The sequence below is a fragment of the Carlito syrichta genome, unplaced genomic scaffold (genome assembly GCF_000164805.1).
Source record: "Carlito syrichta isolate Samal-C Ts95f unplaced genomic scaffold, Tarsius_syrichta-2.0.1 Scaffold304557, whole genome shotgun sequence".
NCBI classification, from domain to species: domain Eukaryota; kingdom Metazoa; phylum Chordata; class Mammalia; order Primates; family Tarsiidae; genus Carlito; species Carlito syrichta.
The window spans coordinates 117,934-143,964 of NW_007248653.1; the positions used below are offsets into that span (position 1 = coordinate 117,934).

General features: G+C 46.6%; 1 protein-coding gene across 4 annotated transcripts in view; it reads right to left on the minus strand.

Annotated features, from left to right (window-relative positions):
- SORBS1 (sorbin and SH3 domain containing 1) overlaps positions 1-26,031 on the minus strand; it is a 274,935-nt gene that overhangs the window by 78,876 nt on the left and 170,028 nt on the right. For 2 of the 4 annotated variants that reach the window (XM_021713460.1, XM_021713459.1), the window contains exons 11-14: positions 23,138-23,201; positions 7,586-7,633; positions 7,347-7,476; positions 3,846-3,960 (exon numbers count right to left, since the gene is read on the minus strand). In XM_021713460.1, the coding sequence (XP_021569135.1) occupies positions 3,846-3,960; positions 7,347-7,476; positions 7,586-7,633; positions 23,138-23,201 (357 nt within the window). Of the gene's footprint in view, positions 1-3,845; positions 3,961-7,346; positions 7,477-7,585; positions 7,634-19,986; positions 20,050-20,374; positions 20,450-23,137; positions 23,202-26,031 lie in introns of all 4 variants that reach the window. The other 2 variants (XM_021713458.1, XM_021713457.1) reach the window with 2 other exon arrangements.

Consider the following 26,031-nt stretch of genomic DNA (forward strand, 5'->3'; position numbering starts at 1 on the left):
GGTCCTCCCGCCTCAACCTCCTGAGTAGCTGGGAAGACAGGTACATGCTACCATGCTCAGCTAATTAAAAATTTTTTTTTTGCAGAGACAAAGTCTGGTCTTGAACTCCTGGCCTCCAGTGATCCTCCCGCTTTGGCCTCCCAAAGTACTGGGATTACAGCCGTGAGTCACCTTGCCTGGCCTGTGTAGCACGTTATAATGTTCATATCTTGCATCCATATTATCATACTTCAATCATGCCCACTCAGTACTTCAATAAGGCTGGCAGGCCAGGTGATATTTCTATTTGCAGATGAAAACGCCAAGGTTCAGAAAGGTTAAGTCACTTGCCCCAAGACATAAGGCAGAGTCAGAACTGGAACCCAGAACTCAGATCTTCCCATTCCTACTCCAGTGCTCTTCCCATTACGATGTTCCACTTCTTGTACTTGAAATGACAGGGCTGAGACTTACTAGGTTTGCAGTTGACACCGCGATAGAGCAGGGCAGGGTCACCAACTTGAAATGTCAGGGAAGGAACTCAAAGTGACGGAGAAGTGGAAGAAACCAAGCGGGGTCAATCCCTGATCTGCACCTCCAAATGTGTATCATGTCGGTATTACTGCTTAGGATGTGGCCTTCCCACTGCTGGCCTCTGGGAGCAGAGACCTCAATGTCTGACCCAGGGCTTGGCGCACAAAAGTTATCCTTTACAGATATTTGTTGAATTGAGCTGAAATTCTGGAAGGGACTTCAGAGGAAAGGATAAAGGAACCAAGTCTGAAAAGGGCCCTTTGTAACAAAGCAGGAACTGACCAACAGATCTCTGATTCCAAGGCCACAAGAAAAAAAATGAATTCCTACTATACTAAGAGGGGCCAATAAGGTATGAAGGCCTCCCAGTGTGTCTTCTGAATAGGTGAATAGGTTGTCTAGGTTGAAAATCTTCTGTAGAGGATTTTGAAAGTGGGACAGCGTTTCTGTCACCTGTCTGAGATGGTTTGGGTTTGCTCTAAGGGCAGAACAAGTTCTAGGGCAGCCTTTATAGTTTATCATTCCACGCTTACTGCTAACAATGCATACATGTGCTTCGTAGCTGAAGTGGCCAGAGTCAAGTAGGTCTAGGCATAAGACCTGCTTATGTCCTTATGGAAGCAAAAAGCACTTTCTTCCCCCTCAAAATGAGGTAGTGCATCTCTGAGAGCAAACTTAGATTTTACATCTGTCACTGGTTAGTACACCTACCACAGTTAACAACAAAAAGTGTGTGTGTGTGTGTGTGTGTGTGTAGGAGGACGGTGTGCGCTCAAATTCTGGAAAGCCAGATACTGGATACCAAAAAGGAAGACTCACACGCTGAAGCTCACATTTCAACTTTTCTGTCTCTGTGATAAAAATAGCAGGGGGAAAAAATCAAACGGAAAGGACCAATTCAGCGACTATGAAGGGGAGACTGTCAAGAGATGAAGATTCGACTGAAATTTCTCTCGAACATTAACAAATTCTCTTTGGAAGAACAGAGCTGATTTGGGTGAAAGGTACTAAATTAAACTACTGGATGGTTTTGTCCCCCACTGGTGTGGCTTTGCTGTCCTTGTGCAATCAGTGGAGCAACCCAGGACTTGGGACAACAGAGAGGCACTGCTTGTGTGGTGACACCCAGACATGCTCTGTGACCCATGTGTGTGCTGCACCATCCCCAAGAGGAACCCACGGGGCACTAGGCGTTGCTTTCAGGGTTTGTAAAAACAATAGAAATGATCCCAAGAACCATGATATGGAAGAGTCTGGAACCTACTGGGGCAGTGATGAGAAACATTAAAGTATGTTGTTGTCTTTCCTAGTTCTGAATAGTGGTTAAATTACTATGAGCCAAGGAAGGGAGCTGGAAACAGAAGAAACTAAGAAAAAAAGGCCTTCAATAAGAGCTGTGACAATCTATCAGTGATAGTATTGCCAAATAAAAACACTCAAAGGCCCATAGAGTCCCTGAAATCATCTAAATGTATGAGTATAATCTAGGTTAGTTGGTCCTGGGCATATTTATTAAATATGTTAGGAATATATCTGTAGAGCACCAGGAACACCTAAGTGGAAGGTTACCTTACATGTTTATGACATACCAAGTACCTTCTTCTAGCCGGGTGTGGTGGCTCATGCCTGTAATCCCAGCCCTTTGGGAAGTGGAGGCAAGAGGATTGCCTGAGCCCAGGGGTCTGAGACCAGCCTGGGCAACTTGGCAAGATGTCATCTCTACAATAAATCAAAAACTTAGCTGGGCATGGTGGCGCATGCCTGTGGTTCCAGTTACTTGGAAGGCTGAGGTGGAAGGATCGCCGGAGCCCAGTAGGTCAAGACCGCGGTGGCTGTGATCGTGCCACTGCACTGCAGAGTAGGCAACAGAGTGTGAGACTCCCAATCAAAAAAAAAAAAAGCACCTTCTTTTTTTTTTTTTTTTTTTTGAGTTAGCGACTCACTCTGTCACCCAAGCTGGAGTGCAAAGGCACAATCATGGCTCACAACAGCCTCGACCTCCTGGGGTCAGGCGATTCTCCCACCTCAGCCTCCTGAATAGCTGGGACTACAGTTATGCAACACCATGCCCGGCTGATTTTTTGTAGCAACGAGGACTCACTTGTCTCAAATTCCTGGGCTTAAGCAGTCCTTCTGCCTCAGCCTCCCAAAGTGCTAGGATTGCAGTCATAAGCCCAAGCACCCGGCCTGAGGTACATCCTAATAGGCACCTCCAATGAGAGTGAAGCCAGAGGCAAAATTCTAACCTCCTCTCTGAACTTTCTGCCTGAGATAACTGTGGTGCACAACAAATGCTGAAGAATGACAGCCCTCCAAGTGTTCCTGTGACCTGTTGACCTTTTTTCCTAGTTAAAATTACCTGTCTGCGCTGTGAAAGATGTCACATTTTTATTTCAGTAAAAGTCAAATCGATTCTTCCTTAAAATCCTACAGAGCAGAGGAGATGGAGGGACCATAATTGGAGCCTGCATTTCAGAGGTCTGCTTATTCTGTACACGGCATGGTGACGGCATTTTAATAAAAGCCAGTCCCCAGCATAATTTCAGCCTGCTGTCAGTCCAGAGGATCGCGGCGTTAATGGAGCTTGGAGAACCTTTTAACAGGAGCACGGTTTTGAACCAGCTTTTTCTAATGAAGGGTGAATGAAAGGAAGCATGATTGGCAGATAGGAAACTAACCAGTTTGTCAAAACTCTTCTCATTTTACAGAGAAGGCTGATTCTTCAGGGTGGTCTGCTTTGCCATTTCTCCCTCACTCCTAATTGTTTGGAGATGCGAACTTGTGTAGGGAGTCATAAACCAGACGGAAGATGAAATTAGTCCTCCCACACTGTACTTGTCAAAAAAGAAAGATTTAAAAGACATTCCAACAGCCTGGGGCCTTTTTTCCAAGTCATAACATTCTATTAGTTATTTATCTTTCAATTATGTTCTAGTAACTTCTACAGAATTTATGCCTGTTCAGCGTCACTTAAAAAAATTGTATTTCCGCTAATAAAAAGCCTGATAAATTAACAGCTAGACAAAAAAAAAAAAAAAAAAAAAAGACAGCAGCAAAATCAATCTTTAGGTTAGTAGATAAATTAATATGAGTTAAAACCATGCACAAAGAACAACAGGGCACAATGGCAGGAATCTTTAAAAGCAGCTTCTCGGGACGTGTTTTATGAACACCTGCAAAAATGAAAGGGGTAAAAATACTTCATTTTTTCATTGTCTCCTATACAAAGCAAATCTGTCTCAAGGGGCAAGGAATGTAATCTGACTGCACAATGCATCCGGATTAAAGAACACGGACAGGGTGAGACAAGAAGACTTGAATATGCACATTACCATCTTTTCGTTGGTCAGAACGGAAGACTTGCCCGGCTGATATTCGTAAATGCTTTTGGGCTCTGCACGGTATTTTCTCGTATCTACTTTCTTATCTGGGGGTTCCCAGTCGTTTCTGCAGAAAGAAAATCCTATTAGAGCTATTTTCATGAAAATGAGCATCCGTTTCCAACATGGTCAGATTTGGGTTGGCTACAGTCTAATCAGAAAATCTCTATATCCAAAGCATAACATCTGAGTCAGGGAGAAAGATGTGGTTGTGCTGGTTTGCTTCTTAAGACAACCATTCAAATCTCTGTGCTCACTTTGCAAAAGGCTTGAAGTGACCAGTGCTCAAAACCAGGCACCAGGAAGTGGAGAGAAAGAGAAAGAAGCAGGGAGGGAGGAGGAAGTAACAAAGCTAGCTCTGGAAAAATCTGTCACCTTGCTCTGCTCTCACGGGTTTATCATTCCCCCAGTGTGTGTGTTCTTCCCACTCACACTAGCACAGTGAGACAGAACACAGGTCCTGGGGCCAGGTGACTGTGGTTCAAATCCTGCTCCACCACTTGCTAGCTAGGTGAGCTCACACAAGCACTTGACCTGTTGGTACCTCAGTTTCCTCATCTGAAAAAAAGCGTTGTGGTACGGATTAAATGAGGATCCTGTGAATCACTGAACAGCGTGCCAGGCCCATAGTAACCACCCAATCAATGCCAGCTGCTAATAGAATTGCATTCTTCCGTATTCTACACCCCACCCAGCTACCCACCAATCCCAGCCTTCGGCACAGATACTTAACTTGGCAAGAATCCTTGGAAATTGTTGACAATTTGGTTTTGGGGTTGGAAACTCACTCTGTCACCCAGACTGGAGTGCAGTGGCATGCTCACGGCCACCTCGACCTCAACCTGCTGGGCTCAGGCGATCCTTCCATCTCAGCCTTCCAAGTAGCTGGAGCTACAGGCACATGCCACCGCACCTGGGTAATTCTTTGATTTACTGTAGAGATGAGGTCTCATCAAGTTGCCCAGGCTGGTCTCCAACCCCTAGGCTCAGACAACCCTCTCAGCTCTGCCTCCCAAAGTGCTAGGATTACAGGGGTGAGCTAATACACCTGGCCTGTTTGCAAGTTTTTAATTCATGTGCATCATTGCAGTTTGCACTGTGATTGTACGATTTAGTATGTTTTAGATTGCACGATTACCATAGTTTTACATGCAAGGCATAAATTTCTTGAAGGCAGGGACAATGACTGATATATACTTCTATTCTTCCTTAACATCTGGTTCAACCTGCAAAGAAAGCATCCAGTAGGTGCTTGATGAGTGGCATCTGTGAAGAATTTATGGGTCTACTCAGTCTTCTTTCCATTTTTTTTTCTTTTGAGTTGGAGTCTCACTGTCACCCAGGCTGGAGGGCAGTGGCACGCTCCTGGCCACTGCAGACTCGACCTGCTGGGCTCAAGCGATCCTTCCACCTCAGTCTTCCAAGTAGCTGGAGCTACAGGCATGCGCCATGATGCTCAGCTAATTTTTTTTATTTATTGTAGAGATGAGGTCTCGCCAAGTTGCCCGGGCTGGTCTTGAAGCCACAGGCTTAGGCAATCCTCTCACCTCGGCCTCCCAAAGTGCTGGGATTATAGGCGTGAGCCACTGTGCCCGGCCCTTCCTTTCATATTAATTATCAAACTCCTCAGGTAAATGCTGATGTATGGGTGGTGCTTTTTTTTTTTTTTTAATTTAATTTTTATTTTTTGAGTCAGAGTCTCACTCTGTCACCCAGGCTGGAGTGCAGTGGCATGCTCACGGTCACCACAGCCTCGACCTGCCAGGCTCGGGCGATCCTTCCACCTCAGCCTTCCAAATAGCTGGAACAACAGGCGCACACTACCACGCACAGTTTATTTACTATTGTAGAGACAAGGGCTCACCAAGTTGTCTAGGTTGGTCTTGAACCCCTGAGCTCAGGCAATCCTCTCACCTTGCTCTCCCAAAGTGCTGGGATTACAGGTTTGAGCCATCGCACCCGGCAGGTGGTGCTCTTAAAACAGCCATTCAATTGTCTACAGAGAGGAAAAAGGTATGGAGGTGTGACTGGCTGTGTATTTACAGGGAAAATAGTTTTGCTGAGCCAGATCCTGTTGTGTGCTGGAAGAGGCTTCAGACACCTGTTCAAACATCATGAGAAGGCTGTTCCATAGGGAACTTTCAGAGATAAGAGCTTAAGGAAAAGAAACTGGGTGAGCCGGGCTCAGTGGTTCAGCCTGTAACCCCACGCTTTGGGAGGCCGAGGTGAGTGGATTGCCTGAGCCCACAGGTTCGAGACCCGCCTGGGCAACTTGGAGAGACCTCATCTCTACAATAAATCAAAAAATTAGCCGGGCGTGGTAGCACGCGCCTGTAGTTCCAGCTACTTGGAAGGCTGAGGCGGAAAAATTGCCGGAGCCCAGCAAGGTCGAGGCTGCGGTGGCCAGGAGCGTGCCACTGCAATCCAATCTGGGCGACAGAGTGAGACTCCAACTCAAAAAAATAAAAAGAAACTGGGTGGCTGGTGATTGGGATGACCAATGCCGTCATCAGAACAAGTCCATGCCTTCCTTGCACATGAATAATACATGCTGCATGGATGAATGGACACTAAAAAGTGTGGCTTCGATGTGCAGAGAGGGTAGATTTTAGTTGCTCTTACCACAGACACACATAAAAAGTAACTGAGATGGTGGATATATTAATTTGCTTGACTGTAGTAACCATCTCGCTGTGTGCATGTATATCAAAGCATCATTCTACACCTTAAATATATGCAAAAAAATAATAGTTCCCATTAAAAAGCAGTGTGGCTTCCTTTGGAAATCACAGTCTTTGCTATGAATATGTGAACAGAGTATGCACACAGAATATAAAAACATGTGACAAATCTTGCAGTTAAGATCTCTTGTGAAAACATAAAAAGTACCCGGGCTCGGTGGCTCAGCCTATAATCCCAGCGCTTTGGGAGGCTGAGGTGAGCGGATTGCCTGAGCCTGCGGGTTCGAGACCCACCTGGGCAACTTGGCGAGACCTCGTCTCTACAATAAATCAAAAATTAGCCGGGCATGGTAGCGCACACCTGTAGTTCCAGCTACTTGGAAGGCTGAAGCGGCAGGATCGCCGGAGCCCAGCAGGTTGAGGCTGGGGTGGCCATGAGCATGCCACTGCACTCCAGTCTGGGTGACAGAGTGAGACTCCAACTCAAAAAAAAAAAAAAAACACGTAAAAAGTGATGATAATTATCATCAACACCAGTTAGGCCCACGCTATGAGCCAGGCGAGCCTAGGAATGTTACATGCACCCTAGCAATATCCCTGTCAAGGGGTCGTGCTGTTCTTATTCCCATTTTACAGATGAGGAGACTGAGACTCAGAACGAACAAGGCACTGCTAACAGGTGATTCAAATTGCTCATCCCTAAGAAAGGAGCCCTTGGGTCTCGAGGAACATTCACGAGGCCCAGGCTGGGAGCGACGGGTGGGGCACCTACCTTTCCGGGCTTGATTTCAGTGAGGATGAGCGGGCCGGGAGGGGCAGCGTGGCGGATCTTTTAACGACCTTCTCACTGTCAATGTAGCTCATCTCACTTTTTGAGCGAGGCACAGAAAGCGGAGATTTTGCTGGAGAAAGACAGTGCAGACAAAAGGCTTAAAACCAGAAACCCGCCACCTTCCCTCACCCACTGCCCTCTCTCCCTCCCCCGCAACCTGGAAGTTCACAGTCACTTACTGTCTTCAGAAAAGGAGTATCGGGGAGAGTACAGATCGGAGTCATCATCTAGCGAACAAAACAAAATGTCATCAGGAGAAATCTGGCTATGGGGAGAGAACCGGGCTGCGTGTGCCCCACGTCCACAGGCTGGGACCGGCATCCAGCCCCACCAGGCAACCCAGCGGAGAGGGGAGTCAAGCACTGGAAGCGACACCACCGCAGACCACACTCAAGGAGCAAAGCTCGTGCTTGCGGGGCACACCCAACCCAACCCAACCTAACCCTCAGGACATCTGCAGCACCTGGCGGTTACTGCTGCCTCACATCAGGAAGAGCCAAAGGTCCTCCTCAGGAGAATTCCCCCAGCCCAAACTGGAATGCAGGGTCCCAGGCGGGCGGAGTGGGAGGTGAGGGCTGAGACGCAGCCCCCACTTGCTCCAGTTCAGAGCCTTTTGGGGAGCCCGTGAGTTCCATGGAGTTCTGAGGCCTCTTCCCAGGGCCTCAGGGCTGCTCCCAGGTAGGAAGGAGAGGCCCAAGAGGTGCATGTTCTATCTCCCCACCTCAGCTTTGTCCTGTTTCATAATAATAATTCTTTTTTTGAGTCGGAGTGTCTTGCTCTGCCACCCAGACTGGAGTGCAGTGGCACGATCACGACTCATGGCAGCCTCAGCCTCCTGGGCTCAAGTGATCCTTGCACTTCAGCCTCCTGAGTAGCTGTGACTATAGGCGCATGCCACCATGCCCTGCTGATTTTTAAAACTTTTTTGTAGAAATGAGGTCTTGCTACATTGCCCAGGCTGGTCTCGAACTCCTGGGCCCAAGCCATCCTCCTGCTTTGGCCTGCCAAAGTGCTGAGATTACAGGCGTGAGCCACTGTGCCCGGCATTGACCTGTTTGATTCTTCTTCAGCCTGGTTCCCTGAGATTTCTTTCCTTGGAACACAACACGCCCGTGGCAGTTGTGGTTGTACAGTTTGCTCTGTGAAGGTGCTACTCAAAGTGTCTAAACTGGGACTCTGGGATAAATCAAAGTCACATGTGTGTTTGTGGTGTGAGATGGCTCTCCAAGGGTGTGACACACATCCCCGTGCAGAACGTTCAGTTCTGCTATGACTTGCAGAGCTGAATCAGCATCTGAGGCCCTCATGGCAGTGGCTACCCTTTCCAAATTGAAAATCAGACCCCGGGCACATTTGCGGGAACAGCTTTTTAAACCAGGGCTGTCCTGAAAATGTGGGATATCTAGTCGTTACTCTCATGACGATCCCTCCTTATTACTCCCAAAAGAGTAATAGTCTGAAACAGTCAGCCTTTTCCATTTTCTAAAATTTTATTAATCTGAATTCAAAATTCATGTATATGGAATGAAGACCCAATTCCTTCCCTTATAACCCATAATAACTTTAGAAAGCACACGAACTAACCTGCAAAGACAAGTTAAAGAATCCAATATAATATATTAACATGAATCCAACATAACACGGTGATAATCAAATCCTTGTTTCTATGCAAATCATTTTAGGTTTCAGAGCAGAGGAGGCCAGAATATTTCAAGAAACGTAAACCAAGCTAACACTGCCATGATTTTGAGCTTCTCTAAATACCCGTATTTGTCCCCTCTTTTTTCCCTGTGTTTGTCTGTTCTGAGTCTCCCTTGGCCCACATAAGGGACAAGCCTCAGGCATCACGGTACCCTTCTCCCCGCTTCCTTCTCTCATTTTTATTTTTAAGAACAATAGTCAACATCAAAGATGAACAGAGCTTACGGTTCCTCTACCAACACAGCCAAGCCTCTCACTATTTTAAGTTGAGTATATAAGCCGATTTGTGTCCACTTCTGAAAAAATAGAGCAGGGGAAAGAGATAAAAATTGTGTTGCCAGTTTTTAATTTTTATTTATTTATTTGAAAAGATAGGGTCTCACTAGGTTGCCCAGGCTGGAGTGCAATGGCGTGATCACAGCTCACGGCAGTCTCAAATTTCTGGGCTCAAGTGATCCTCCAATTCAGCCTCCTGAGTAACTGGTACTATAGGCTTGCACCACCATGCCTGGCTACTCTGCTTTTGTTTTTTATTTAATTTTTTCCCAGGTATGGTAGCTCAAGTCTGTAATTCCAGCACTTTGGGAGGCAGAGGCGAGAGGATTGCCTGAACTCAGGGGTTTGAGACCAGCCTGAGCAACAATAGCGAGACCTTGTTGCTACAATTAAAAAAAAAAGAAAGAAAGAAATTAGCCAGGTGTGGTGGCGCATGCCTGTGGTTCCAGCTATCTGGAAGGCTGAGGCAGAAGGATCACCTGAGCCCAGCAGGTCGAGGCTGCGGTAACTGTAGCAGAATGCCACTGCACTCGAGCCTGGGCGATGGAGTGAGACTCTGACTCAAAAAATAATAATAATAAAATAAGATTTTTTGTAGAGACAGAGTCTTGCTATATTGCCCAGCTGGTACTAAACTACTGGGTTCAAGCAATCCTTCCTCTTCAGTCTCCTAAAGTGCTGAGATTATAGGTGTGCACCACCACACCTGACCTAGCTTATTTTATTTTATTTTTTTAATGAACTTCTGATGATTGCACTGATGAGATGCCATGATGGCAAAAAAACAAAACAAAAAAAACCCAACTGAAAATCATCTTTGATTGCAGGGATTTGATTTTTGAAAAAAGGTGCCTGTCCCAAATGAAAAGTCATATTAGTCGGAAATCGACTAATGTATTGCTTCAAACGTAGCCTGGCACTTTAGTTCAAAACCCTATGCCTCTCTGAAGCATGGAGAAGTTACAGCCTATCAGTAGATAATGAGGTGAAGGTTAACTTATAACTATCACCCAGCCGGTGAAATAAGTAGCAAAGTTTTCACTGGGACGGGGGCGGAGGGGGTTGGCATTTAAATAGTCAAATATATATTTTTTTAAGCCTCAGCTCTTTTAAAACATGTTTCTCCCTAGAGCTTTCTAATGTGAAATTCTAGAATGTTTATTAGAAGAAAATGAGAAACTGTTCTTACAAGATGGGAAAAAATAGCACTGCTTGGGAAGCTGAACAATGTACGTGCTTGGAAGAGGAGAGAGAGACGCGGAGAGCTGCTGGGGACACAGGCCACAGGAGTCGGAAGAACGGAGGGACTGAATGTTTGTCAGGTTCCTGTCTTGTTTGGAGGTGGTGGAAAAAGAAATCTCACCCGTCCCGGGCAGACACAAGGCAAGGCGTTTCTGTGAACAGGGTTTTGTTTCTCGCAGTGTCCATGGGAACTAACGTGTGGATTTCAGTTACTGGACTTTCATTTAAGAGGGAAAAACGGAAGCCGTATAAATTCATACGAACAACTTTAGCACAGTTAGGACAAGTTTCCAGGGCATGTTGCATCTATGTTTTTAATTTTTGCTGCTTGTCCTCACCAGCCTAATGGAAGAATATTTTACTTATGAATACAAGTAATAATGGTAGCTCTCATTAAGTGTTTAATAGTGGCTGGTAGTTTACTAATATCATCTCAATTAAACCTTGCAAAACCTCCAGGAGGAAGTAAATACCTAATCTTACAGACAAGGAAATGAAAGCCCTAGTGGGTTAAGGAAGATTGCCCTTGGCCACACAGTGAGAAAGAGACAAAGCAGGAAGGGTTCAAGGTCTTTCTGACTCTGCTTCCCTTTATCACCTCTGAGCCTGATGTCAGGGATGGCTGCTGAGCCTGATGTCAGAGTTCAAGGTCTTTCTGACTCTGCTTCCCTTTGTCACCTCTGAGCCTGATGTCAGGGGTGGCTGCTGAGCCTGATGTCAGAGTTCAAGGTCTTTCTGACTCTGCTTCCCTTTGTCACCTCTGAGCCTGATGTCAGGGGTGGCTGCTGAGCCTGATGTCAGAGTTCAAGGTCTTTCTGACTCTGCTTCCCTTTGTCACCTCTGAGCCTGATGTCACCTCTGTCTTTCAATCCAGTTTCACCTGCCCAATCCTGGGAAAGCTGAAAGATGGCGGCTACTCCATTACCATTTTTATTATGGAAGAGGTAGAGAAAGGTGTTGTCTGAAAGCTCAAGTCATGCGCTGGTTGTAGGCTGGGCCGATTCCAGCCCCAGAAGCCTTTGCTCTAATTTCGACATCACCCTGCCCTGGGTGAGGCTTTAGCAAGGTTCCAAGTTACCCCACCACATTTCCAGTTTTCCCCCTGCTGCTCTCCAGGAACAGTGGGCAACACTGAGTCACCCTTGCTACATCTTTCACTTGCTTCTTGTTGCCTCTCCCTGTTAGTCCACACTGGGAAAGAAGAGGACGCAGTTAGAAAGACCATGGAATGGGAAAACTCCCTGTATGGAGCATCCTTCTGCATCTCTTTCTTTCTTTCTCTCTTTTTTTGAGACAGGGTCTTGCTCTGTCATCCAGGCTGGAGTGCGGTGGTACAATTACAGCTCACTGCAGCCTTGAACTTTTGGATCCAAGCAATCCTCCTGCCTCAGCCTCCCAAGCAGCTGAGTAGCTGGGACTACAGGCACACACCACCACATTCAGCCACCCTTCTGCGTTTCTATGCACCAGAGCTAGCCAAATGGAATGTGTGCATGTTTAATGACAGACAAGGCACATTAAATGAAATGTTCCTCAAGTTGTCTACGAACGCGCCTCGGAATCCCTGCCTTCACTATTTCTCCAAGGGCTCTTCAAAACAAGGCCAAAGTGGGCCCAGCAGCACAGGAACCCTGGGAGTCCAGCTCATGGTGGAGCCACATGCCAACTGTGCCCCTCAGAGCTCCAAGCAGCAGACAGCAGACCTTGGCAGCAACACCCGGCACATCCCATGCCAATGATTTCCAGAAGGCTGTAACAGTAAGCAGGACTTACATGGGAAATAACTCACTTAGGGCCTTGAAGGCCCCTGCCGGGCTCTGGGGTTTACACAATGACTCTCCACTGGGCTTTGGCAATAATCTGTCCTTGGTAACTCAACTTGGGGACGGCGACTCTCCTAAAACTGCCAAGAGCCACATAATTGCCTTTTCAGCCACAGTGGCTTTAAATGAGCTTCTAAATGACTTTGTTTTCTGTTCGTTTGGTTTTTTTTAAATAAAGCTTATGAAAGTCTTAAAGACAACGGAAGAATGTGCTGGTTGAAAATTGTTTTGTAAGGCTCAGCCTTGCTAGTCGTCAAAGAAATGCAAATTAAAACCACACTGAGATACCACCTGACTCCAGACAGGATGGCCATCATCAATAACTCAAAAAACAGCAGATGCTGGAGAGGATGCGGGGAAAAGGGAGCACATCTACACTGTTGGTGGGAGTATAAACTAGTTCAACCTTTACGGAAAGCAGCTTGGTGATTCCTAAAAGATCCAAAGTCAACCTTCCATATGACCCTGCAATCCCCCTACTGGGAATATACCCAGAGGAACTCAAATCATTCTATGAGAAAGATACCTGCACATGCATGTTTACTGCAGCATTATTTACAAGAGCAAAAACATGGAATCAACTGTGCTGCCTATTGAAAGCGGACTAAATAAAAAAATATGGTACATATACACGACGGAATATTACGCAGTCATAAAGAAGGACAAAATTGTGAACTTCACAGCAACTTGGATGGACTTAGGGTCTATGATACAGAGTGATCTATCACAGAAACAAAGAACTGAGTACTACATGTTTTCACTCATAAGGGGACCTCGAACAGTTATCATAATACTATAAGAAAGTGATTGGCAGTAGTGAGAAACTGCCAGGGGAGGCAGGGGCAGGATTAGTGGTAGTGGGAAACTGTCGGGGTAGGGGGACACACCTTATCAACAAGGATACCTGCATAATGAACATTAATATCCCTGACCCTGAATTGTACCTCACATCTTCAAAATAAAAAATAAAAAACTGTTTAATGAAAACTAGAAACAACAAGATGATAATAGGTGATAATAATGATTTTATATATATATATATATATATATATATAATTTGCTACATATAATTATTGAGGAAATTAAACATCTAGAACATTGTGGACACTTCTTCAACTAAACTTCCACGAAACTTTCTCCTTGAAAGTATTAGACCAATCTTCTAATTACTCTCGATTAATTTTTTTTTCCAATACACATTATGTATCTCTTCACATGGGCTTGGCATACCCACAGCATTACCTAAATACCCAGCTAATTGTTACAGTAAATATTCTCATTTCACATCAGGGAAAAAACCAACTAGAAACAGACTAAAATAGGATGATGGGCAAAAGCAACATTTGCACAGCCATTTGCCTGTAACAATTAAATCCCAATTTTATGTCGTTCTTAAGCTTTAAGACTTAAAATAATTTTTCTGACACGAATGGCTCCTTTTTAACCACAATCTTTTCCCGCTGCTCAGCGTAAGGCTTTCTCTGGCTTTATCCCACGCACTTCAGAAGAAAAAGGACAAAAGGGTAAAGACAGTCATATACCCCCCCACAAACAAAAATAGCCAAAGAAAAAGACAGGTAGAGCTGGGTGGGAAGGGAGGGAAAAAGAAAGCAAAGGGGGTGAGAGGATGTCAGGAAGGCCAGGGAGGGAAGCGTCCCAAGACTCTTTTGTTAAAGGCAATCAAGTTTTATTTTTTAATTTTATTATCACTATTTTTATTTCGGGGACAGGGTCGTGCTCTGTTACTCAGGCTAGAGTACAATGCCGTGATCAGAGCTCACCGCAGCCTCGGTTTCCTGGGCTCAAGAGATCCTCCCATCATGGCCTCCCGAGGAGCTGGGATTACAGGTGCAGCCATCAAGTTTTAACGAATGAAGAAAGACCATGACAGGGTGTGTAGCAGCTATAGAAGACACATTCAGAAAAAACCCCAGAATTCAGAAGCAAGAATGAGGTGGGGCAGGAAAGGTGTGAAAGGAGAAAGTCTGGAAGGATCAGAGGAGACTTACCGTCTTCATCTCCTGTGGAATTCCCGGGCCTTGAGGGTGGAAGGGGAGTGACAGCTCTGTTTCCTAACTACCCCGCAGGCTAGTCCAAGACTTTTGCAGAACTTTTGCACTTGCGGGGCGGAGACTTCCCAGGCAGGGCAGCTCTTGTTAGGAGGGCAAAGGTGAGCTGCCGGCTGCTCATCCCTCCTCTGGGCAGCACTGGCTGGAGTCTGGGGCAGGAGGCACAGAGCCCGGCCAAGCAGCTTTCCCAGCAGAACTACACGCCTGAACTCAAGCAAAATAAGGCTATTCTTGGAAATCCTGTAAGGCCGGTAGAGAATTATTTTAACTCAACTACAGATGTGCCCGAGAAAATCAGCCTCTTCAGATCCTTGTCTTGGTGAAATCTCATCTAGGAATGAGGAAAAGGCGCTCTGACACCACATCCTGGGTGGAGGTGATGTCTTGAGTCGCATCACCAAGAGGTGGCAGTGGCACCGCCGGCCTGGAGTGGTGGACAAGGCATCCAAAAGCAAAGGAAGACGCCAGTCTCTGGGGCTTCACCACCTGGACCAATGGGTCCTCGCAGACCGTGGACCCCGAAGTCACATGCCATTACTTGGTTTTGCTGCCGATTCTGAGGCATTATTTGAAAATATCTTCCCTTCTCTTGGACATCAAACCAAGTGCCGAGCGAGCCAACGTCATCTGGCCATGATCAGGGTGGAAAGCCCAGCTCTCTGGAATCCACCTCCCCAAAACTGCATCTTGGCAGGTATCTCTATCCCTTTGGTGGGACTGGGTAAGGGTGGTTCTCAATCCTGGCCGTGTGTCAGCCACTTGGGGAGCTTTCCTGACTATATTTCCAGACACCATCCCGGGAGACACTGGCTCTGCAGACTAAGGCAGGACTGACCCAGGGGAAGCTGGGAGCCTGAAGGGAGGCATCCAAGAGCCCCTCAGCAGGGAGGGGACAACCAAGAACACCACGAACAAAGTCAGGAGAGGGAAAGAAGTCAGCAGAGCAGTACAGAAACGTAAATAAAAGCCTGCGTTTAGGGGTCCTGGAGACCTGGGTGTGAGTCCTCACTCTGCCACCTACTGTGTGATCTTACACAAATTACTTAACCTCTCTGAGCCGCACACTCTTCACTGATAAAAGATGGGCCTCATGGTCTTGTTGGGAAGAAGAAAATGAAATCACGGTAGTGATGCACTCAGCACAGAGCCTTGAATACAGTAAGGGCTCAATAAAGGGCAGTATAGTCATCGCAGTGGTGGTTATGCAATTATTATTAATGATGATGATGATGATACTTGCTAATAATAATAATATGGGGGTGAGCTGCTGAAATGCCAGCCACCACACTGCTGTCCCTAAAGTGGAAGGATGGAAGGGGCTGCATGTCAGAAGCTGTTTCTACATGGCTGTTCCTCTTTCTCCCACATCATGAAGCCAAGTGCCACTGTCTGTGGCCTCTCTTCTGCCCCTCACAGAGCAGTCTCCAAGACTAGAAAGTGATTAAAAGGGGCTGCTCCTTGTTGGAATTTACAAAAGTGTGTATGTGTTTAAGTCGATTTTAGACCTCATTGACTAAAACATTCTATTTATGTTCTCAAAGTCTGGCCAGAAGTTTACTGTTTCACTGTTGCTGGGGAAAAAAGAAGCTCGCTAGGCCACCGTAAACAAGCTTTCACAAAGTCTCTTACTATTTAGGAGAATCAGCTTTGAGATATTTAGAAATGTCCTTGTTATACTGTAGAAAAAAAACAGAATGTAGACACAGGCCACAGCCCCTAGGCTAGGCTTTGATAGGTTCCTTACACATAATTCTAGCTCCAAATTCTGAATTAAAACAAAACAAAACGGAACACAGCAGCCAATAACAACCTTCTCCCCAGGAGACAGGTTCTGGAATGACGGCTCGTGTCTCAGGAACACTTTCTATTTCTCAATGCACATCAACATCTCTGGGTAGAGCCTCTCTACTCAGGGCTGATCTGTCTCACGCTCCCTTCTTTGCAAGGCACGAGTCTTTCCTGGGTTAAGAAAGGTGTGCCCGGAGCCCAGGGCCACCTGTGGGGAGCATGGGGCTGGAGTTAGCACCATGGACAGGGTTGGTAAGGCCCGGCTGGCGGCACAGACAACTTCAAAACCACATATCTTGGGCCCAGAAATCCAGAGAATCTCTTGAAACTTAAAAAATTCTTTAACATGATCTTGCTCAAATGATTACCGCATTTGTAAAAAGCTTTGATCTAACTGAACACATCAGGGATTCATGCTTGGATATGTCATCTAGGCAGAAGTGGGGGGGGGCATGCTAGGCAGAAGTGGGGGGGCATGAAATGGAACCTACTCTATTTTTAAATATTTCCAGGGAAAAAGGCCTCTTACAAGTTCGAGGTAAAGCCTAATTATCTAATCATTTTTGTTGCTGTGAGTTTTCTACACCAACTTAATTTTTTCCTTTTTATTTTTTCTTTCTTTCTTTCTTTTTTTTTTTTTTTTTTGAGACAGGGTCTGGTTCTGTCGCCCAGCTGGAGTACAATGGTGTGATCATAGCTCACTATAGCCTCAAACTCCTGGGCTCAAGCAATCCTCCTGCCTCAGCCTCCCAAGTAGCTGGGACTACAGATGTGAGTCACCACACCCAGTAATTTTTAAATTATTTTTGTGGAGATGGGGGTCTCGCTATATTGCCCAGGCTGGTCTCCAACTCCTGGCCTCAAGTAACCTTCCACCTTGGTCTCCCAATGCCCTGGGATTACAGATGTAAGCCACCGTACCTGGCTCTCCTTTTTATTCTTTAAGACTGTTTCCTTATTTTTGGTCTTTGAAAATAAAAAACAGGGGGCCAGGCCTGGTGGCTCAACTTGTCATCCCAGCACTTTGGAAGGCCGAGGTGAGTGGATTGCCCGAGTCTGTGGGTTCGAGACCAGCCTGGGCAACTTGGTGAGAACTCGTCTCTACAATAAATTTAAAAAAAAAAAATTAGCCGGGTGTGGTAGCACACACTTGTAGTTCTGGTTACTTGGAAGGCTGAGGCAGAAGGATCACCAGAGCCCAGCAAATTGACGCTGGGGTGGCCATGGGTGGGCCACTGCACTCCAGCCTGGGCAACAGAGCGAAACTCCAACTCAAAAAAAAAAAAAAAAAAAAGAAAGAAAGAAAAAGAAAAGAAAAAACAGTTAGGTCCACTTCTAAATTGTACATGCCAAGTTGTCATGTCATCCCTTACTGTTTATGCCTCTAGGCAAAATAAACCCGCTTTCTCTTCTGTGCTGGACTTGATGTGTACCAAACAGCAGACGCTATTGTCAGCCGGGTTGTTAGGCGTGGTGGCTGATGACACAGGGCTGTGGGCGTGAGGTCATGAAACCTATCTTCAGACCAGCCGCAAAGCGGACCATGGATGCAGCGTGTAGTGTCTGCAGGAGGGCTAACGTAATCTTCCAGTCCAATGGGAGTCTCACTCCCCTACACAGGCCTGCTTCCCACGGGCCTTCCTCTGCCCATGGCCATGGGACACTGTGCCTTCAGCATGCTCTGTGTCTGTCACCTCGTGAAGGAACTCTATCTCCTGAGTAGGTTCTATTGGGATTTGCAAGTCCAAATAAAACACAAATCGAAAATTGTAATTAACCAAAATCACCCCCCGAAAACATCTCACGTACCCAATTCAGTCAGTTGTTTCTTCAGCAGTGCTTGTGGGCAGAAATCAGCACCCTAAGACAGAGAGGCTAGTCTACCTACACCAAACAGACTCTGGTTGGCAGCGAGGAGGTCACTGATCAGAATTTAATTGTCTGCTTTTTGTTCTGTAAATCTGGGTCTGTTTGGGAGATTTTTCATTCATGATAGGCCCCAAGCATGAAGTGTTGGCAAACCACTGACTAGGGTGTATAGACTGTAGTATTTTAACTAATACAAACTAATTCAAATCTAACACACCCCAGGATGTCATCTCATATATACTAAGTGATCAGCGACAGTTTGGTGATTGAATGAATGACTTTACCAGTGAAGAGAAGGTCTGGGAGGGATGGTTTGCTGGGCTGACAGAAACACATGGAGAGAACTCTGGCTCCGTGATTCAAAGCTTTCAAACTTGTCAACATTCTCCAGGTGTTACTGAGGACCTGTGATGTCCCAGCAAGGTTTCCTGTGGCCTCCTGGACATGGGCTCTCGCGACTGACCCATACTGGACACAGTATACCACAGCAGCCTTTTCAACTCCATGCCCGATGGGAACGTCTGAGGACGGGTTACGTGTTTTACTCCTGGCATTGCCTGCAGTGCCAAGGACAGTGTGTGGCACACTGTAGGGTGTTCAACACTACTGAAATGAATGACATTCAGAGCACTCAGCATCTCTGCCTGGGAGGCTATTTAACAAATTTCCTCCCTCTATATCCTATTTGGGTCATTCATCCAAAGATCAGACAATTCTGGTTCACTCAGCCAAAGATCCGACAATTCCTGCTATTAGGACAATCCTCAAGATGTTGTCTTTGATTCACCTTTTATTTTTATTATTGATTTATTTTTAAAGAGATGGGGGTCTTGCTATGTTGCCCAGGCTGGAGTGCAGTGTCTATTCACAGGTATAACCCCATTACTGATCAGCATGGGAGTTTTAACCTGCTCTGTTTCTGAGTTGGTTCACCCCTCCTTAGAGGTAACCTGGTGGTTGCCTGCTTCCAGGAGGTCACTGTATTGATGTTAATTAAATGTGAACATCTGATCAGCATAGGACACTGCAGCCCAGAACTCTTGGGCTCAAGTGATCCTTTGGCCTCAGCCATCTGAGTAGCTGGAATTATAGGTTTATGCCACTGTGTTTGGTTTCACTAACCTTTTAGAAGCTTCTCTGGCACCTAGACTTTTTGCCCCAGAAACCAGTATCTCTTAGATACTTCCCAGCAGATGCAAATTCTTATCCAGCTCTTTCCTGAAATGTTTTCCAGTTTGGCCAAAACCCTTATATTCTAGAGAAGCCACCTCCCACCATAACTGACTCTTATACCTGGATACATCTTCAGGAATTCCCTACCAAATCAAGACAACCTGAGGACCTATGACAAGCAGGGCCCAATGACAAGTTAGTTGCAGAAATAGGAACCTGGCAATTTTCTGTTGTTGACAGCTGGCAGGCCCATCTCCTGCTTGTCCACCATTATGACTCAGCTTCCCTGAGTCACTGCCCAACCACCAGCATCAGATGACCCCTCCACCCCCAGATACAAAGCCCTGGGTAGTTGGGTACAGCCAGCTTTTCCCAGAGCCCCACGTGTTCACAGCATTACAACTAAGCTATGCTAGCTACCCCATTAATTATGTAAACCCTAGGGGAACAGGATTAAAATACCATCTGGACAGACTCCAGTTATACAGTCAGCGAGGAGCGAGACACCACCACAAAACACAAGGTTAGAGGGAAGCAAATGATTGGGAGACAGCCCTCAGCCACTGGGAAAAATCCCAAGGTGAAAAAGAAAGTAACAGCACCAGGACAGAGAGAGGCACACGATTTTCCTTCAATTACCTTCCGATCTAGGGCTGGGAGTGGACGCAGGAAACTGGTAGGTAGGAGTGTAAGGATTGTCCTCTGTAGCAGAGAAAAGCAGTGGATTTTGAAACGATCCACCACAGAGTGAAGGAACTGACAAGTCCCCAGTGGACTCTTTCAAATGACAGATTACCTATCTTAGTGTTATTAAAGCACACGGCATCACACTTAAAAACACATTAATGAATTAGGGAGGACTTAGTTATTTTAATACAGCACATCATGCAAATGAGTGAAATAAAATTTTCACCAGCCAAAAACGACTAAGAAAACGAAATCTACAAGCCAAACCTTAGGCCTATGATGGCGCTATTAAGTTAATTTAATGCGAGGACAACAGATAGGCTGTCTAAGTTGATGGTACCTTCAGAAGTTTGCTGGATTTCAGGAAGTTCAGGGAATTTGTACGTAGGGAAATAAGGGTTTTCTTCAGGAGTGTCTAGGCAGAGGAGCAGGTGAGGGAGAGACAATAGAGGAAGACACAAATGGAGAGAATAAACCAGTAGGAATCCACATACAATCAGGCTCCTTGAATTCTGGAATATACTAAGCTTCAATGGTGATCAGAAAGAAATTCAAACTGCTTTTAAAAATCCAGTCCTTTTGCCTGAATTACCGAGACACATCCAAAGAGACAATATCATTACTCTTTTTTGGACAAAGAATTATGCATAAACAGACTCCAATAGGCAAGAAACGCTTAGCACAAAGCTTCAAGTTTTCATGGTTTTACAGGTAAGAAATATGAAGTATAATAATAAATAGTATGTCATAAAAACAGTATCCTAAAATCCTTTTATTTTTGAGTCAGAGTCTCACTCTGTCGCCCAGGCTGGAGGGCAGTGGCACGCTCACGGCCACTGCAGCCTCAACCTGCCAGGCTCAGGCGATCCTTCTGTCTCAGCCTTCCAAGTAGCTAGAACTATAGGCACGCGCCACCACGCTCAGCTAATTTTTCTTGATTTATTGTGGAGATGAGGTCTCGCCAAGTTGCCCAGGTTGGTCTTGAACCCGTGGGCTCAGGCAATCCTCTCACCTCGGCCTCCCAAAGTGCTGGGATTATAGACGTGAGCCACCGCGCCCGGCCCTAAAATGATTTTTTAAAACCAAAGCTTGTGCTGTGGACATTAGAATCAAGGCAAAGAGGTGGATTGTTAATTTTTCAAATACCCCTGTCTACCACTGGGGCAGGCAGTTCAGAACCTGTAATTTAGGTTGAGTTAATAATTATAACATGAGAAGACCAAAACTGCCTGTGGGGCAGAATCATGTATTTGGCACGTGTGCGTGCACCTGTGTTTCTGCATTTAGGCCTCCAAAACTGGGGCTGGAGGCAAAAGGGCCACAGGGGAAATGGATAGTGGCTTTAAGAAGTGACCCAGGGTGCTGAGCCCATCAATCACAGATCTTCAACAGTTGGGCATCATGGCCATGTGATTGAGTGCATCCACCTAACCACAAAGCATTACTCTTTTTTTTTTTTTTTTGAGTTTAAGTCTCACTCTATTGCCCAGGCTGGAGGGCAGTGGCACGCTCACGGCCACCGCAGCCTCGACCTGCTGGGTTCAGGCAATCCTTCTGCTTCAGCCTTCCAAGTAGCTGGAACTACAGGCATGCGCCACCACGCCTGGCTAATTTTTTGACTTATTGCAGAGATGAGGTCTCACCAAGTTGCCCAGGCTAGTCTTGAACCTGAGGGCTCGGGTAATCCTCTCACCTCTGCCTCCCAAAGTGCTGGGATTACAGGCGTGAGCCACGGCGTCTGGCCTAAAGCATTACTCTTGACTCGGAAATGCGAGACCCTGAGCACCTCAGTATTCAGCAACGGTTGGAGGGGTACACCCAGGTTTATCTTGAACCCAGCAGGAGTTAGCTATCATTGAGGTGAGTCGGCCTCACAGCCCATCAGAGAGACTGGGCTTGGGTGGGAACACTGATCAAATCGCTTTTCCTTGCCTTCATGTGTTGTCCACGACAGGCGGCCAGACTGGATTTGGGCACAGGGAGTGGCAGGATGCTCTGCCCGCAGGAGGCGTGGGCCCCCTCTCACGGTGCAGCCATATTTCTGCCTGTCAGCTGACTGGTGGCACAGGCAGCAAAGGGAGCCGGGGGGTCATGACCTGCCCGAGCGCTGGCCTGGGGTTCTCCCATGCTGGGTCACCTGCTGGCGGCCCCGCTGGCCTCTGATTTGGAAGCAAATCTCTTTCAGCCTGAGCGGGCTCTGGTGTGTCAGCTCTTGACTGGCTCTCGGGGCTACCTGCCAAGTGCCGCCTTCTGGCGGGAGAAGGTCGTTTTTCATACAAACACATCCTTAGAGGTACACCTTGCAATCTACTTCCCAAGTGTGTTCTCATTTAGACTCTGTGATGCCCCTCAGAGGAAGGGATGCAAAACACACAGAGAGGTGTGTGACTGGTCCCAGGTCACATGAGCACTCAGAGGGGATTAAGCCCAGGTGAGGACAGTTTTCTTTTTTCGAGTCTCACTGTCACCCAGGCTGGCGTGCAGTGGCAAGCTCACGACCACTACAGCCTCGACCTGCCGGGCTCAGGTGACCCTTCCGCCTCAGCCTTCCAAGTAGCTGGAACTACAGGCACATGTCGCCACGCCCAACTAATTTTTTGATTTACTGTAGAGACGAGGTCTTGCCAAGTTGCCCAGGCTGGTCTTGAACCCTGGGCTCAGGTAATCCTCTCACCTCGGCCTCCCAAAGTGCTGGGATTACAGGCTTGAGCCAACACACTCGGCCCACGAGGCAGTCATGGGCTGACACAGGGAGATGTCCCTAAAGCCGGAAGCAGGTGGGAAGTAGAGCTGTTACATCTCAGGCAGAGAAACGATGGGACACAGGCCCAGTGCCAGGCCTGGCCTGCTGCATTCCACATCTGGGGAAAGGCCTTGCAAGCAGGCCTCGAATTCCAAAGCTGAGGCAGGTGCACAAGTATCTCCCACCCATGCTCTGAAGGTGCATGGCAGGACAGAGGCAGACCAGGACCTCACCAAGTCCACCCGCAGGCCCCAGCCTCCTGGCATCCAAGCCAAGTGCATTCAGGCCCACCCAACAGTAGCTATATTGGCACAAAACACAGCACAGCATAGCATAGCTTCTATGCACGAAAATCAATACCTCTGTTCAGTTTGTGGATCTGTTTAAACATAGTCTTGTACCAGTCTTTTGATCTCTCGGTGTTCTGGAAAAAAACAAAGGCAAAGAGGAAAATCAAATGAAAACATTGGCATGCTTCAAACCTTCTATGATTACAAAATCAAAGCCACGCAGGAAACTGACAACATTGTCCATGCTGAATTCAAAACTCAGCCATATTTACATCTTTTGAAAAGGTAAAACTTTTTTTTTTTTTTGAGTTGGGGTCTCCCTCTGTCACCAAGGCTGGAATGCAGTGGCATGATCATGGCTCACCACAGTCTCGATCTGCTGGGCTCAGGTAATCCTTCCACCTTGGCCTCTCGATTAGCTAGGATTACAGGCGTGCTCCACCATGCCCAGCTAGGTTAATCTTTTGAGAAAGAATAGACAAACCAAGAGATTCAGATCTCAACCTCAGTAATATTTGGCCAAAAGGATACAGATTTTAAAAACAGTGAAAAAGAATTCACTTGAAATGTTTCCATTCTTAATTTTTAAAAATTTCATTTTGGAGAATCTCCTTTATTTTTTTTGAGTCCCCCCCCAAAAAAGCCTTGGAATTTATTCATAAAAAATAGTGCACTCAGTCAGGCTTGGTGGCTCAGTCTGTCATCCCAGCACTTGCAAGGCCAAGGCGAGTGAATTGCCTGAGTGGGTTCGAGATCAGCCCGGGAAATGGTGAGATCTCATCTCTACAATAAATCAAAAATTAGCCAGGCGTGGTAGCACATGCCTGTAGTTCCAGCTACTTGGAAGGCTGAGGCAGAAGGATTGCCTGAGCCCAGCGGATCGATGCTGGGGTGGCTATGAGAGTGCCACTGCACTCTGGCATGGACAATGGAATAAGACTCCAACTCAAAAAAAAAAAAAAAACCCTGAAATTTATTTATGAAAAATTGTGTATTCAACTTCAGTCACCTTCAAAGTACTCTCCGTGTGATGTAATATACCTATCATGACACTTTTCCCACTGCTTTTGAATTTGTCAATTTTGATGCCTTTTAGTGTTTCTGTCGTTTTTTGTTTCACCTCTTCCACATCAACAAAATATTTCCCTTTGAGGACTTTTTTTTCCACTGGGAATATAGAAAAGTCGCTCGGGCTAAGATCAGGTGAATACGGAGGGTAAGGCACAGGGGTCACGCCATTTCTGGTCAAAAAACTGTGACCACTCAGCGTGATGAGGGCAGGTGCACTCAAAAATCACCCATCATGAAATGGGCAAATGTGTTGAAAGAATCTCCCCCCAAAATTCACTGAAGCCGAAATGGGCAAATGCGTTGAAAAAAATCTCCAAAAAAATTCACTGAAGTCGAATGTAGCCCTCACAGCAACACTAGCTGGTACATGGATGCTGCTGGGTTTCTAGAACACTTACCTAGCGGAAGAGACCTGCACTACAAGGGGCCCGCCCTCCAAAAGAGAATTCTGCTTCTTTTGGGTGCCTCCTCGTAAAGACTAGGCCCAACTACAGTAAAGGTTCCTAAAAACATCAACAAAGAATACTTGCCTACCATGCTGTGCCCTGCCCCGTTCTAGGTTATTCTGCAGAGATGTTTCGAAGTCACCTTGCAGATTTAGAATGCTGACATTAAAATGTAACCCACTCCAGCATCCAATGCCAGAGTTTCCATCCTAACCACAAAGTTGGGAGGGTTGTTTTTTTTTTTTTTAAGGTAAAAATAAAACAAGGAAGGTGACAGATAAGTGGTTAGATCAGATTATTTTCACTCCTACTCCGGAGAAGAGGAAATGAGATACAAAACGACAAAGAAAGTTGCCCAAGGTCACAGAGCTGGTGAAAAGGTGAGTGGAAGGGCTACCCGACATGATGGTGAGGGTGCAGGGTGCAGGCTGGGGAGCTGGACAGACTGCTCTGTCACCCGCAAGTTGTGCCATCTGGGACAAGTTAACGTAATCTCTCTGAGCTCCTGCTTTCTCGTTGGAAGATGAAAGTGATATCGGTATCCATCTCTTACCCAGGGGAGTGAGACTTATTTATTGATTGATTGATTGATTTCTAAGTCGGAGTCTCACTCTGTTGCCCGGATTGAAATGAAGTGGCACGTTCGTGGCCACTGCAGCCTCGACCTGCCGGGCTCAGGCGATCCTTCCACCTCAGCTTTCCAAGTAGCTGGAACCACAAGCGGGTGCCACCACGCCCGGCTAATTTTTTGATTTATTGTAGAGGTGAGGTCTCCCCATGTTGCCCAGGCTGGTCTCGAACCCACAGGCTCAGGCCATCCTCTCGCCTCCACCTCCTAAAGTGCTGGGATTACAGGCATGAACCACCGTGCCTGGCTGACTGATGCTTAAATGAGATAATGTACTCAGCAGATGGTAGCTTTCTTTATTCGTACTGAGGACCAGAGAAGAGTTCCCTTGAGGCTTAGCCCACTGCTGTCCATCACCTCCTCCGAAAGGACACATTTGCTAAATGGAAATCACAGGAGATCAGGCTACAGCCAGGGGTCTGGTGGACACATGGGAGGACTGGAGTTCACCTGAATCCAGGTCCATGTCGGGCTTCCCTGGAACTCCTCAGGGCCTACAGCACCAGCACGCCTAAGGGTGGGGCAGAGCTGGGTTGGGGCTGTCTCGAGACTGCGCGGTCCTGGGGGCTTGGCTGGCTGAGCCCACTCTGAGGTTCCCTCGCAGTTTCCTACACACTCTGGATGACAGGGTATCTCCCATCAGGGGGGCCTTCATCCTGAACCAATACACAGGGACCTTGGGCCTCACACGCTCCCCAGGGTTCCTTACCCTGGAACCAGGCATTTCGAGTCAACAGAACAAAAATGAAGGAAGACTGCCCATAACACCGTCCCTTGGGCACTCCCGTACCCAAAGCCTCTCAGAAGTCATCTATCAGA